General features: G+C 44.4%; 1 protein-coding gene across 1 annotated transcript in view; it reads right to left on the bottom strand.

The window, feature by feature from the left end:
* The window catches only part of LOC144781776 (uncharacterized), a 660,484-nt gene that overhangs the window by 151,230 nt on the left and 496,007 nt on the right, over window positions 1-13,247 (bottom strand). Inside the window, exon 11 of the mRNA XM_078660772.1 lies at window positions 10,334-10,518. Coding sequence (XP_078516898.1) covers window positions 10,334-10,518 — 185 coding nt within the window. The remainder of the gene's footprint in view (window positions 1-10,333; window positions 10,519-13,247) is intronic.

Here is a 13,247-nt window from a genome sequence, read left to right as displayed (position 1 = left end):
AAGCACTTTGATTTGGGCGTCAGAGAGGTTGAAATCCGTGAGGTTGACTACTAAGTTCATTTCCGGGTGGTTGATGCCCCCGTCATGCTTCTTGTCGATACTTTTGCTGGTTCGTCTTCTTTTTGTGTCCAGTGCACGTTGGATCCTCTCCGATTTCTCCCCTTGTTCCTCCCCTGGCGCGAGCCTAAAAAATGGGTCTGGTCAAAGTAGTTATATTCCTGAGGTTGATCTGCCCAAGGTGGATATGTTCCTTGTGGGTGTGAAAAAAGAGGAGGACCATATTGTGGAGGTGGGTACATTGGTTGGGTTGGAAAATTGTTCCATCCTCTTGGGCCACGTTGATTCGGGCGCCTGTAGTTGTAACGTGTGCCTTGATATCTAGGGCTTCTGCCTCTACTAGAGTCTGAGCTGTTGGAGCCAGTGTCTGATGATTCATCATCGGTTGCGTCACCACGTGGTGATCTGTAATCATCCTCGATATAAGGATATGTTTTTTTCATTGCTCCAGCGACTGGTATCTTTTTTCAGTTTATTATATTTACTTTGCTTCAGTGTCGTCTCAAAATCATTGAGCGTTTTGTTGAGTTCATCCAAATGTTTTTTTAGATTGGCTGGAGATTCATAATTCTTTAAGCGCACCTCAATTGTTTGAATCTCGATTTTTAGTTCTTGTGCTAGTCTACTAGCGGTCTTTATTATTAGTACGATCCAATCTCGTGTACAGCGCCAGGATATCTGTGACCAATCAATTTTAAAGCTTTTGTCATTTAGAAAATATGGGGTTCATTCCGGACCACCAGGCCTGGTGGTGCGGCGTTGACTTTGAGATATTCCGACATTAATAATCCATGTAGGCAGTTTTTATCTGAGTTCTTCTGTGTTCTTCTATTTCATCCCAGTCACTATTACTTGTAGACGGCTCTGCTGTATTTAATCCCTCAAAGGTGCCTAATGATGACATGATGTTCGCAATTTCATCTTCAGTGAAAGTTAGACCAAGGTTGGTGGCCATATTATTTGTTGTTCCCAAAAATTATGAGTGTAGAGGTGTGAAGTGTATTGGCAGATCGTGGAATCACTTCCGCAGCTGCGCGCTGCCAATAATATTCAAATAAACAAAGGGGAAGTAAAGAGGTAATGGTGATAGAATCACCCTCCTTGGCTATATATACAAACAATGTGATTCTATCAAATATAAAGTGATCCCGCGTAGTTCGTAGGTCGTAGCACGTCCCGCCCCGTAGAGGGACGGGAAGACCCCAATGTGAAGCATGACACTATGGGATTCATAGTGTGTGAGGGGTATTTTAAAAACACATAGTGCTTGCCTTTGCCATCTGCAAAGATCAGCCTTCCACTCTCTTCACTTTCGAAAATTAAAATACATTTTTTTTTCTTTTACCCATTGATAGAATCACATTGTTTGTATGTACTACCATCTGAGCCATATGCCATAGGGAATAAGTGGAGGGTGCTAGGAGGCAGTTTTCATTCAGAGACTTCAAGTTAATACCCCCGCAGAGAAGTTATTTTCCTCCAAGCTCCTAAATGCTTTGACGCTCTATTCAAAGTGATAATCGTTGAGGTCCTAGCCTAATGTCCTGATGCCTGCATAATCAGACTCTCTATCGAAGGGTAAGAGGAGAGGAAATGTAGATTTCCCGTAGCAGGAAAGTAGCAGCAAACCACCTGTCTATTAACTGCTGGGTTGGTATCCGGTTTCTCCCACGCTGCCAGCACCCGGTCTAGGAGGGCTTCATTGAAAGACAGCAAGGGTTTTGCTTTAGGAACTGCCAGGAGAAGTACTTCTGCAAGCACATTATATTTAACCTCCACTGTCAAAGATCCAAATCCACTACTTCAGTTGTCTTTTTAACGACTGAGTGGAAACACATTACCTCTGGCGTGGGAGGTCCTGCTGGCAAGTTCATTTCCATTTCTGTGGAAGTGTCCAGATCACTAGCAGATGACAGACCTAGAAATTCTTGGTTTAGTCTGCCAGCGTCATCATTGCCCAAGGCATACACGTTCAGCGTCAGATCCAAAAAATCATGAATCTTCTGCCTATTCTCAGTCTCCTCTTGTAAACTAGGCATTCTCTTCTCAACTTTAGTTGTGGCACGGCGTCAGAGACTTGTACCGATGGCTCTGGGAGTGTAGGTGGTGGCAGTCCATTGCTATGGCACAGCATATTAAGGCGCTGGGTCAAAAGAAAAGCAAGCTTGTGGTGGTCCCGGTGGGATGGAGTCGAGTGGCATCTGGGCCAATGGCAGGAGCATTGGAAGGACTTACTGTGCCATAGGACCCGAAGGTGCGACGAGTGGAGACAACCCTGGAGGACAAGGAAAATATGCTATTACGACATGCTGCCAGATTCAAACCTGGTGCTGGGAACTCAGGGAACATTGGAGTCTGTAATACAGAGGTGGGTTGAGGAGATCGGGCAGCTCAGAGGCAGGGGTTGGAGTAGAGCTGCTAAGAGCAGGGTCAGCAAGCTCCAGAGGAACCAATCCAGCTCAGAAGACAATATCCTGCTGGAGTTGGAGATCTATGAAATGACTTACCTTTGGGGTGTTTTCTTTTCTTACTACCGGAAGAATGTGTCACGGGTGCTCTAGAACGTGGCCAGGAAGGAAAATGCTACTTACTCAGTAGGCATCTGTTCTTGGCATGTAGAGTTGTAGAATCTCATGCTTAAGCACAGATCGCCATCTAGTGTTGGGTCCGGATGTTTGAACTTTGTTTTTCTTCGAAGATGTCATCGTAGTTATGAGGTAGGTGACCCCTCATTTCAGTGATAGTGCACATGTTCATCGACTCCATCTTCAGATTGTTTTCCAGCAGAGGGTGAGAGAATGGAGTAGTATTAAACAATAGAGATGTTCATGTGTTGTATGAAGAGTAACAAGAGAACTACAGCAGCTACAGGTACCCGGGAGGTGGGTGGGTGCATTAGATGCTATAGTAGCTCCTAGCTTATGAGTGGAATGTGCTCTAGGGGGTACCATTAGAGTTCTTTTGGCTTTTGCATAGCAAATCTAAATACATTTAACGATCCACCTAGCAATACCTGATTTGGATATGTGATTGCCCTTGTGAGGTGGTGCAAAAGCGACAAAGAGTTGTTTGGTCTTACAAAAAGATTGTGTTCTTTCAGTGTAATACAACAGTGCTGTTCTAACATCTAAGGTGTGTAAAGGTCATTCTGCTGAGTCAGGTTGAGGGATGAAAATAGGTAATTCAACCAACTGATTTATGTGAAATGCATATACTACCTTAGGTAGGAATTTGGGATTGGTACGAAGAACTACTTTATCTTTGTGTAGCTGGAAACTAGGTTATTCTATGGTTAGTGCCTGAAGTTCACCCACTCTCCTCAATGAAGTGATTGCAATGAGGAAAGCCGTTTTCCAAGTGAGGAACTGTAGTTCACATTTTATGCATGGGTTCAAATGGTGGGCCCATTAACCTTGTGAGGACTATATTAAGATTCCATACTGGAGCAGGTGGAAGTCTTCGTGGTATAACTCTTTTTAAACTCTTTTTAGTCTTTCCATAAATGCTTTGATTACAGGTACTCTAAAGAGCGATAAATGTTGCCTATTTTGAAGATATGCTGCAATTGCAGCGAGATGCAGTCTGATGGATGTATAGGCCAATGATGACTGCTGTAAATGTAACAGGTAACAGATAATGTTTTGTATGGAAGCATCAAGAGGGTTGATGTTATTGTTATTGCAATAGATAACAAAGCGCTTCCCTTTGACTGCGTAGCAGCCTCTTGTGGCAGGTCTTCTGGCCGCCTTAATAATGGCCATACAGTCTGGTGGAAGGTTCAGATAACCAAACTCTATAACTTCAGGAGCCAGATCGAGAGGTTCAATTGTTTGGGATCTGGGTGTTTGATTTCTCCATGGCTCTGTGTGAGTTGACGTGCCCATGTTGGAGCTACCAGTATTAATCTGAGAGTCGTTTGCCTGAGTTTCCGAACCACTGATGGAATGAGTGGGAGAGGCGGAATAGCGAAGGCAAATATCCCTGACCAGTTCATCCATAGAGCATTGCCTTTGGATAACGAGTACCTGGAGGTGAAGCTTTGGCGTTTTGAGGTGTTGCAAACAGTTCTATGTGAGGGACTCCCAAAGCTTAGAAGTGAGAACTTGAGGGTGAAGATCCCATTTGTGTATTTGATATCTCTGCCTGCTAAGGAGGTCCGCAATCTGGTTGTTGATTCCTGGCAGATGTTCCGCTTGGAGATAGATATTGTGGTGAATAGCCCACCTCCAGATGTCTTGGGCTAAGTGAGACAGTTGGAGAGAGTGTGTCCCCCCTGTTTCTGCATGTAATACATAGCTGTCATGTTGTTGGTTCGAACCAAGACAGCTTTGCCAGACAGGTAATCTTGTAAGGCTTTGAGAGCTAGAAAGATTGGCATCCACTCTAAATGATTGATGTGGAGCAACTTTTGCTGGTGGCTCCAGAGCCCTTGCACTGTGTGTTGTTGAAGATGAGCTCCCCGTCCAGTTAGGGATGCGTCTGCTGTTAATACTGTCTGTGGAACCGGGTCTATGAACGGCCGTCCTTTTGACAAATTTTGTGTGTTCCACCACTGCAGAGAACAATGAGTATGGCTGCTTACCAACACTAGATCGGTTAATAGACAGTGTGACTGGTTCCAATGACTGGCTAAGCATTCTTGAAGTGGACGCATGTGCAGCCTGGCATGGGGAGCGATCATGATGTAAGACACCATCATTCCCAACAGCTGCATAAACACTAGAGCTGGAAGTAACTGACTTGCTTGAAACTGGGGAATTAACGCCCAAATGTTTTTAATTCTGGCTGCGTTGGGAAACGCCAGAGCCCTTTGAGTATCTAAAGTGGCTCCCAGATAGTTCTGAGTTTTGGCTGGCTGAAGATGTGATTTTAACACATTGACTGTAAACCCCAGTTGGTGAAGTAACTGAATGGTTACGGAAGTATGCTTGCGGCATTGTTGATAGGTGCCGGCTTTGATGAGCCAATCGTCCAGGTATGGGAAGACATGGATGCTTTATCTTCTCAGATGAGCAGCTACTACCGCCATACACTTTGTGAAAACTCTAGGGGCAGTGGTGACTCCGAATGGGAGTACCTTAAATTGGTAATGTTGACCTGCTGCCACATACCGGAGAAATTTGCGGTGAGCCGGGTGGATTGGCTTATGAAAGTAGGTGTCCTTTAAGTCTAGAGTAGACAGAAAGTCGCCGGGTGTTAGAACCTCTACCTTTGACGTTGTTTCCTCTGTAACCCCCTTTGAAGTATTTTTTTGAACCGGAGGGTTGGTTATTGCCTTTGTAGGTGGATACAGTTTCCGAGGAAGTATCTTTGCGCCCTGCCCGATAGAAAGAGCGCCCGAAAGGAACCACGGCCTTGTGTAGACTGAAGGGCTCCCATAGATTTAGCCACGTCAGTATCTTTTTTCATCTTCTCAAGTGAAGAATCTACTACCGGCCCAAAAAGGTGTTCTTTATCAAAAGGTGTGTTCAATATGGAGGTCTGAACCTCAGGTTTGAAGCCTGATATGCGTAGCCAGGCGTGTCTTAAAAGGACACTAGTGTTTACCGCTCTGGCAGATGTGTCAGCAGCATCTAGGGAGCACCTCATTTGGTTGTTTGAAATTAATTGTCCTTCACGTACCAGGTCTTGCTCTTTAGATTTATGTTCTTGGGGGAGAAATTGAATGAGTTGTTCCATTTCATCTCAATGCACAAGGTCATATCTGGCTAACAACCCTTGTGTATTAGATATGCGCCAGAAGTTAGCTGCCTGGGAGGCTACCCTTTCCCCTGAAGCATCGAGGAGCTTTGACTCCTTATCTGGGGGTGGAGCGTCTCCAGTAGTTTGGGAGTTTGCCCTTTTGCGTGCATTGGACACTACCAACGAGTCTAAGGGTAATTGTCCTCTTATGTAGACTGGATCAAATGGCGCAGGCTTGTATTTTTTATCCACCCTTGGGGTAAGGATACGTGCCCTGACAGGATCCTTAAATATGTTGTCTACATGCCTGGTCATTCCTTTCCCCATGGGCAACATATCTGTTGATTTTTTGTGTGCTGTTCAATGTTTCAAAAAGGAAATACTCTTCAAGGGATTCTTTATGGCGCTCGACCCCAGTGTAATTGGCAGCCCTGCCTAGCAATTCAATATAGCCTACACTGTCGTCTGGTGGGGAGGGCCTGGTAGGATATAGGTTAGGATCATTGTCTGTGGGCGAGTCAGTGCTGTAGTCATCCCACTCATCTGTAGGTCCTGACTGACCATCATTATCATCCCCATCCCCATCACCCTGATTGTTAGGTGTATGTGGTAGTGAGTGCTCAGGTGAAGTTGGCACAGGTAGAAACTGGGGCGAAGGTGGTGATGAAAGAGGAGGAGGAGGGGGAGGAGGGGAAGGGTTTTTTCCAATATTTCTCTTCTTCAATGGAACATGATATTCCTCTTCTTTAGAGTCACTTTAGTTGTAATGTGTCCCGTTTTAGGATGTATGTACAATACTTTCTGTTTTGGGTCTCGTTTTTGAGGCTGATCATCAAAAACGTTTAGGTGATTTCGGCGTATCAGTCTGTTTCGGCACCAAAGTTTTCGGTGCCGACGGCTTCGGGGTTGGTGTTTTCGTATCCGAGGTGGCTTTCGGTGCCCAGTGGTGATGTTCGAAGCCGGACTTTGGCTCGGTACCCGACTTGGCATGGGGCTGTTCGGAGCTGGAAGGCTTTTTGGTAGTGTTCGGAACAGTGCCAAAAGGCGGGGCGTCGAATGCGCAGGTCGGTCCGGAGCCTTCTTTTTCAGTTGACTTGGGATTTGAGGCGAGGTAGGGACTGCGCTTACAGTACATTGTCCATGCGGAATGTCCTCATCCTGGTCAGAGCCGTCGTCGGAAAGGGAGATCTGTTTCTGCTCCTCCTTGGCTCCGATAGTGTCGCCGGCTTCCTCATCAGATTCAGGTCCGAAGAGGTCCGGAATGGAGCCTGTGTGTTGGCTCTGCATGTCGTGTCATCGAGCCCCCTGTTCACTGTGTTCTAGTGAGAAAAAAACAGGTTGCACACTTCGTACGAGTCGGTGCGCGGGTATTTCGCGTGGCACCGAGGACATAATTTAAAGGGAATTAGTTCCATCGACTGCAAGTCAAACCGCGGTCTAGGCCCGAAAGCCTACCACGAGCTCTCCGATCGAAATAGGGGTTTTATCAATAAACACGATACGCAAAGAATGGAATACGTGATCGGAAAGAATGCCGTCGAGGGTGAGTGTTCTACGCACCAAGGGAAACTGAAGGATCGGCGTCGAACCGGAGCGCAGCAAGTAACATCCGAACCCGATGGCGGAAAAAAACTATCTGAAGATGGAGTCGATGACCATGCGCACTATCACCAAAAGGGAGTCACCTACCTCGTGACTAGGAAGACTTCTTCGAAGAAAAACAAAGAGCAAACATCCGGGCCCAACACGATCTATGCATAAGAATGTGATCTACAGCTCACATACCTCAAACAGATGACTACCAGGTTTCTAGTCTCTGGTTCGGGCCATGCATGTTCCGATTGGCTTTGCATGACCAGGAGTCACAGTCTCAACCAATACACCAAAGGCATATTGAATGTGGATTAGTGGTAGACATCTGTCCCTCACAGTCCCTACAGAGCTTAAAGCCCAAAACTTTAGGAGGAGACATAGTATTAAAGCACTGCACAAACATATTGTCTTGTAAGGAAAACTCAACTCTATAGAGTATGCTCCAGATCGGAGTTAAAGGCTTGAAAAAAAGGGAACTGATGTCGCTACGCCAGAGTGGAATCTATATGGCTTGAGTGATGTCATCTAAAACCACAAAGCCAGCACTGCCTACTAGCGACATGAGAGCTTTGAAGTTTCTGGGTCTACTCTGGCGATTGGGATTATTCTATAGGTGAGGAATCTGCAGGTAGAAGGATCCATCAGAAACTCTGGCTCTTGCACAAATTAAACAAACAAACAAAATCAGCTTTACTTTTTGTATTCAGTAGATTCTAACTCAAATTGACGCATAGTCAAAATGCAATGAAAAATCATGAACAGCAGCTCAGTTGATGGCTTTGGATATCGCCGGTATTTGGTCAAGGGACAACTACGCCACAACTAGAAGAGTCTGACGATGTAATGGTATATTACTTTTGTAAATTAATCTTCTAAGCAAAAAATGAAAACATGCAACCTATTTCTAATTTTTGTTCCTAAATTTTCGCTCTGTTTTTAGCTATTAGCTTCTTCTGGAAAACCATGAGCGATGTACACAAATGACTCCTTGCTGTATTTAAAATGTTGTTTACTTTTCAGAATTGCATCATTTTACAGGTACATCTATGACTTTCATACCACTTTGCCCCATACACTGCGGAATTTGGGTGGAAAGTAGTCAATATAAAGTGCAAAAAGAAGAAATATTGACCACCATTTACAAAGTAGGAAAAACTGTGGTGATAAAACCCTTTTTTTTTTCCTAAACAACCCTACCTGAGTTCTGCAAGCTGAGAAGAGGGCAATCTTAGGAAAGCAAACCTTTTGTTGATGACATTTAAAAAGAAACACATACCTTACACAACACTTTTCCTTTAAAAAATGTCTATACAAAAATGTTACATTTTGAAGAATTTCTCGAGTCCCTCCATGGTATATCACAAACCCTGGGTATCTTCAGATTAAGGACGTAAATTTGGGCCTGGATATCTTTTGAGGAATTTTTTTTCACTAAGACGTTTTATTGCCAGTTAACCCCTTGCCTGCTCATGACGGAACCACGCCGTCATGAGCCACGGGTGCCGTGTGCTCATGATGGCGTGGTTCAGTCATGAGCAGGCCGCTCCACCCACGCAGCAGTGATTCCCCGCCTGTGCGGGCAAATTTGGTGAGCGGGCAGAGCCGTGACGGCACCACACCTTCAAGAGCACACGCCGCCCGTGGCTCATGTCGGCGTGGTTCCGTCACGAGCGTGGAAGTGCCGCGATCGTGACGGAACCACGCCGTCATGAGCACACGCCGCCCGTGGCTCATGTCGGCGTGGTTCCGTCACGAGCATGGAAGCACTGCGCTCGCCCCCCACCGCCGCGGCGGAATTCTCGCCACGGCCAAGGGGTTAAATAGAGTTATACATCATATTTGATGGGACTTATTCTCTCTCTGTTTTGCTTTGTTTGTACTGCTGTTTTTAAGAGGGTACATGTTTTATTGCCAAATCCATACTGTCTCTGGTTTGTACACTAGAAATACTTTTTGGGATTTGATTACTTGCCACAAATGTAATTGCCCCCCCTTGGTTTTATTAATTCTCTTAAGTCTGATCTCAGTTCAGTATGCTTTTGTTCGTGTTCCACTTCTTTAAGGTTCCTCTATAGTTTCTCATGGATGAGTGCCCCGTATTCCTCTAAAGTACAGCTGTCAGTGTTTTTTTTGTTTCCTACCATTACTGCATTCATAGCTTACCACAGCATCCCTTGTGGTGAAATGCCAATAGCCAAGTAGTTAATAATCAGTTATCTGTTTTCTGTCGTAAGCAGCATCCCTCAGAACATATCCTCTAAGCATCCACCTTCTATCCCACAGAGCATTGTCTATTCAAGTGAAGGCGCATGTTGAGGCTTTGTGATCTCATTTTGCAATAGTTCCTATCTCAGAGTGTGTATTGTGGAGATTCCCTGAAATCAAAACAATGTTTGTCCTAGAGTTGGTGAGATGTATGTGAAAGTAGTGAACAAGTTACTTACCTTTGGTAGCACTCTTTCTGGTGGATAATCTATGTAACCGCAGATTCCTCACCTTTTGAATATTTCCCAGGCACCCCACTGGATCTAGAAACTTTTCATAGCAGTACTCCTGCACCCTGCTAGGTGTTGCTGTGCTACTCTGAGTACATTTCTTCACAAGATGTTCCACAACCAGAGAAAATGAGAGTCACATCTTGCCCCTCTTGAAGGTGTTTTCAGCAAGGACAACTATGAATCCACTTTAACTCTCGTAGGAGGGTCGGCAAAATTAACACTTTCATTTTTCAGAGAAAATTAAAATCGACTCGGTCTAGATGCTTTCTCCACAACAAAAGATAATTTAAGATTTGTCACGGAGAATCGTATCAGTCATAGTTTTTTTACATATGTAACTACAGCTGACAGTTTCGCATGGGTGTTTCTGCAAATATTAACCCTAAAACCTGATTTATTGAAGTGTAATTTTGCAAGAAAGAAACATCATTTTTCAAGCAAGTTTGAATCTGCTTCTACACAAGTAATTTGAAGATCTGAGATAGCATACAAAATGTTTTTACCTCTTTATGTTGGATCCAAAATCTTCTAGAAATTCCATCCGGCGCTGGGAGAAAACTACTTTGGTATCAGCAGGGAGGCTGCTGCAAAGGACCCGTTCTATGCAGCTTATGGTGTTACGCTCATTGTGGTTCACATCAGCACTGAACTCCATCTCAAGCAGATTCAAATACAGCTTTGCATTCTCCTGCATTAAATGTCCATCAAAAAATGTCTTAGAAATCAAGGTGTGCCTTTGACAGTTTTACAAGAAGGGCATCTTTCCAGTTTTATAATCTTTGAATAATCCCCAGCCATGATACTGGACCCAAGACATCAACATATATTTGTTGTGTTTTTGAATCTTTTCTTGCAGTTTTTTTTTTTAGAATACACAGAAAGGGAAAATATCTTTACTGTTACTGCTCTCTTTTGTAACTTATGTTGATCCAAATGCCTTCACCACATTTAAAACATTTAAAACCTCTTGATATTCATAAACTCCACTGAAGAGGGGCTGAAGATCACAGCAGCTATAAGGAAGGGCCAACAGTAGAGGGACACACTATTTACAATATTCACCTTCCACTCCCATAATCCTCCAGGTAACTATTTCATAACTACATGGGCACTGTTTTATAGATCACCTTGTTTGATACAGTTCTTATCAGCAAAATTGAAGTGATTGCCCCAACCCTCTACTTCTGCTATTCCGCAGTGAGTCATACTTTAAACTACACTGAACAACCTTAGTTTCAGTCTTCTGCGAAAATGAAGGAGCTTTTTAGGTACAAGAGGTATGCCAAATGGTCACGGAGACTAATGCTGGCAAACCAGTGCACACTTTGTCATTGTTCATCTACGACCCCAGGACTTGTGGCAATTTTTTACTGTTCAGTCAACGAGTATGATTATTTTCCTACTGTAAAGGGGAGAACAAAAGAACTGTGTAGGAAGCATAGGTGAGAAATGAGACAACGATCTGGGAGGGCCAGGAGAGAGGTGGGGTTTCAATAACTGAGTTTTAATCGTTTTTCATTGTTACAGCATACAACACCTTAGAGCTCATATGACACAATTATACTGAACAACAAAAAGTCCATCAGGAACAATACTTCAGAAATATTGATGTAAATCCGATACTTGTTTGTAGAAACAACAATCATCAGGATTTAGACAAAAATGTAAGTCAATGGCGGAGAAAAAAATCCACACCAAAATGTAATCATCAGGACAAAAGGTGATTTCTGGAAAAAAAGACATTGAGGTAACTGCCAAGGGGAGGTGAACCCCACAAATTTATAGTGCCTTACTCCATGGGTTACACTCTTGTGAAAAAAAGCTTCAACTCCACTTTCTAACTACATTTCTTGAGCCACAGTCTGCCTCTTGAACAGAGACAGTCTGGCACTCCCTGCTTGGCTCCAGAGGGTGACAGTGAGTGGGTTTCTTTGTGTGCAGTTTTATATAGCGCAAACGACCCAGAGGTATTGGAGTGCCTTACATGAGCACCAGTTACATTACACAAGGACACATTCAAGTTTTGTTGGCAGGGGAGATGGAGTGATTTGCCCAGAATCACAGATCTTGAGCCGATGGGGGAAACTCAAACCTGTTTCCCCAGTTTCAAAGTCGGCAGCTCTGGCTGTCAAGCCACATCCAGTTTTCTGTGGAAATATCCTGTGGACAGTTTTTAGACCCCTGGTCGTGTTTTGCGCAGTTATAGTCTCTCCTTCTCTGCAATTATACTTATCCATGCTACTCTCCCGTTCTCCTTTGACTACTCCTCTTTACCCTCTGCTTGTCTCTAACTCCTCAGCTCTTGCCCCTTCCTCCTTTGTCTGCAAATATTTTTGGGCCTTTGATAAACTCCCTTTCTTGCTTCCCCTCTGTTGGCCAATGTTCTCCATCACCTCTTCTCTTTTCCTACTCTAACCCTCTGTCTGTTTCTGCCACTTTTATGCTCTCACTTTCACTTCCTGGCTGCTCCATGTCTGCAAACACCATCTATTATGCTCTTTCTTCTTTCAGACATTGCCATAAGCTTGTATTGGTTAGGCTTTTCAACAACTGATTCTCATACTTCCTGCTCTGCCCAGGATCTGGTCCCACGGCCAAGCAATCATCAGGCCTTCGTATGGCAATCCTTCAAAAGCTTTAAAAATGGGTACACAAGACTTTCCCGAGATTCAAGTGGTTAAGTAAGCCTGCATCCTTTGGATGAGGGTGTGGACATAAGGAAATCCGCATGTCACAGGGAATAACTATAAAAGCAAAAGTACTGATTCTTCGAATTTTGGGATGCACAAGCTCACCCTACCTGGTAAGTATAGTTTTCTTTTTCTGGGTGTTATTGTGCAGTCTGGATGGGGCAGAAGGAAGGGCTAGGGTTGTAGGGAGGTGACTGACCTAATGTCTGCTCAGTGTCGTTTAGGCCCAGTAGCCCCGGGCCTACATTGTGGAGACACTGGGTCGATAGTGTGTACCTGCACCCTATGTCACTTTAGGTAAAGCTTGGGAGTCTATATTAGGAACGTACTAGATGCAGCAGAGGTTTCTAGGCTACCGGGGCACCCGTAAATCCATGAGCGCCGACACTTGCACTGGGGAGGCCAGAGGCTATTGCACTATCGATCAGTGTAAGCTACTCCTAATTACAGGTTCAGACAGCAATATCTCTACACCATTAAGGGCTATGAAAATGTTTACAACAGATCCGAAAATGAGGAGACCTGATGTAATCATTCGCATGGGACCTCAGGTTAGGGTTTGAAATCATTATTGTGTGCTGCGCAGGACAGTTGTACGAGTTGAAGCAGCTCAGGGTATGGGGAAGGTCAGATGGAGTGTGCTCACCCTTCTTAATTGCTGAAGACAATGTTGTCTCTCTTGGATCCAGATGTCTCCAGGCTCTCTTTAGGTCCCAATTCTAGATAT

Source organism: Lissotriton helveticus, chromosome 9 (assembly GCF_964261635.1).
Source record: "Lissotriton helveticus chromosome 9, aLisHel1.1, whole genome shotgun sequence".
Lineage (NCBI taxonomy): Eukaryota > Metazoa > Chordata > Amphibia > Caudata > Salamandridae > Lissotriton > Lissotriton helveticus.
This window is presented reverse-complemented; position numbering and strand designations above follow the sequence as displayed.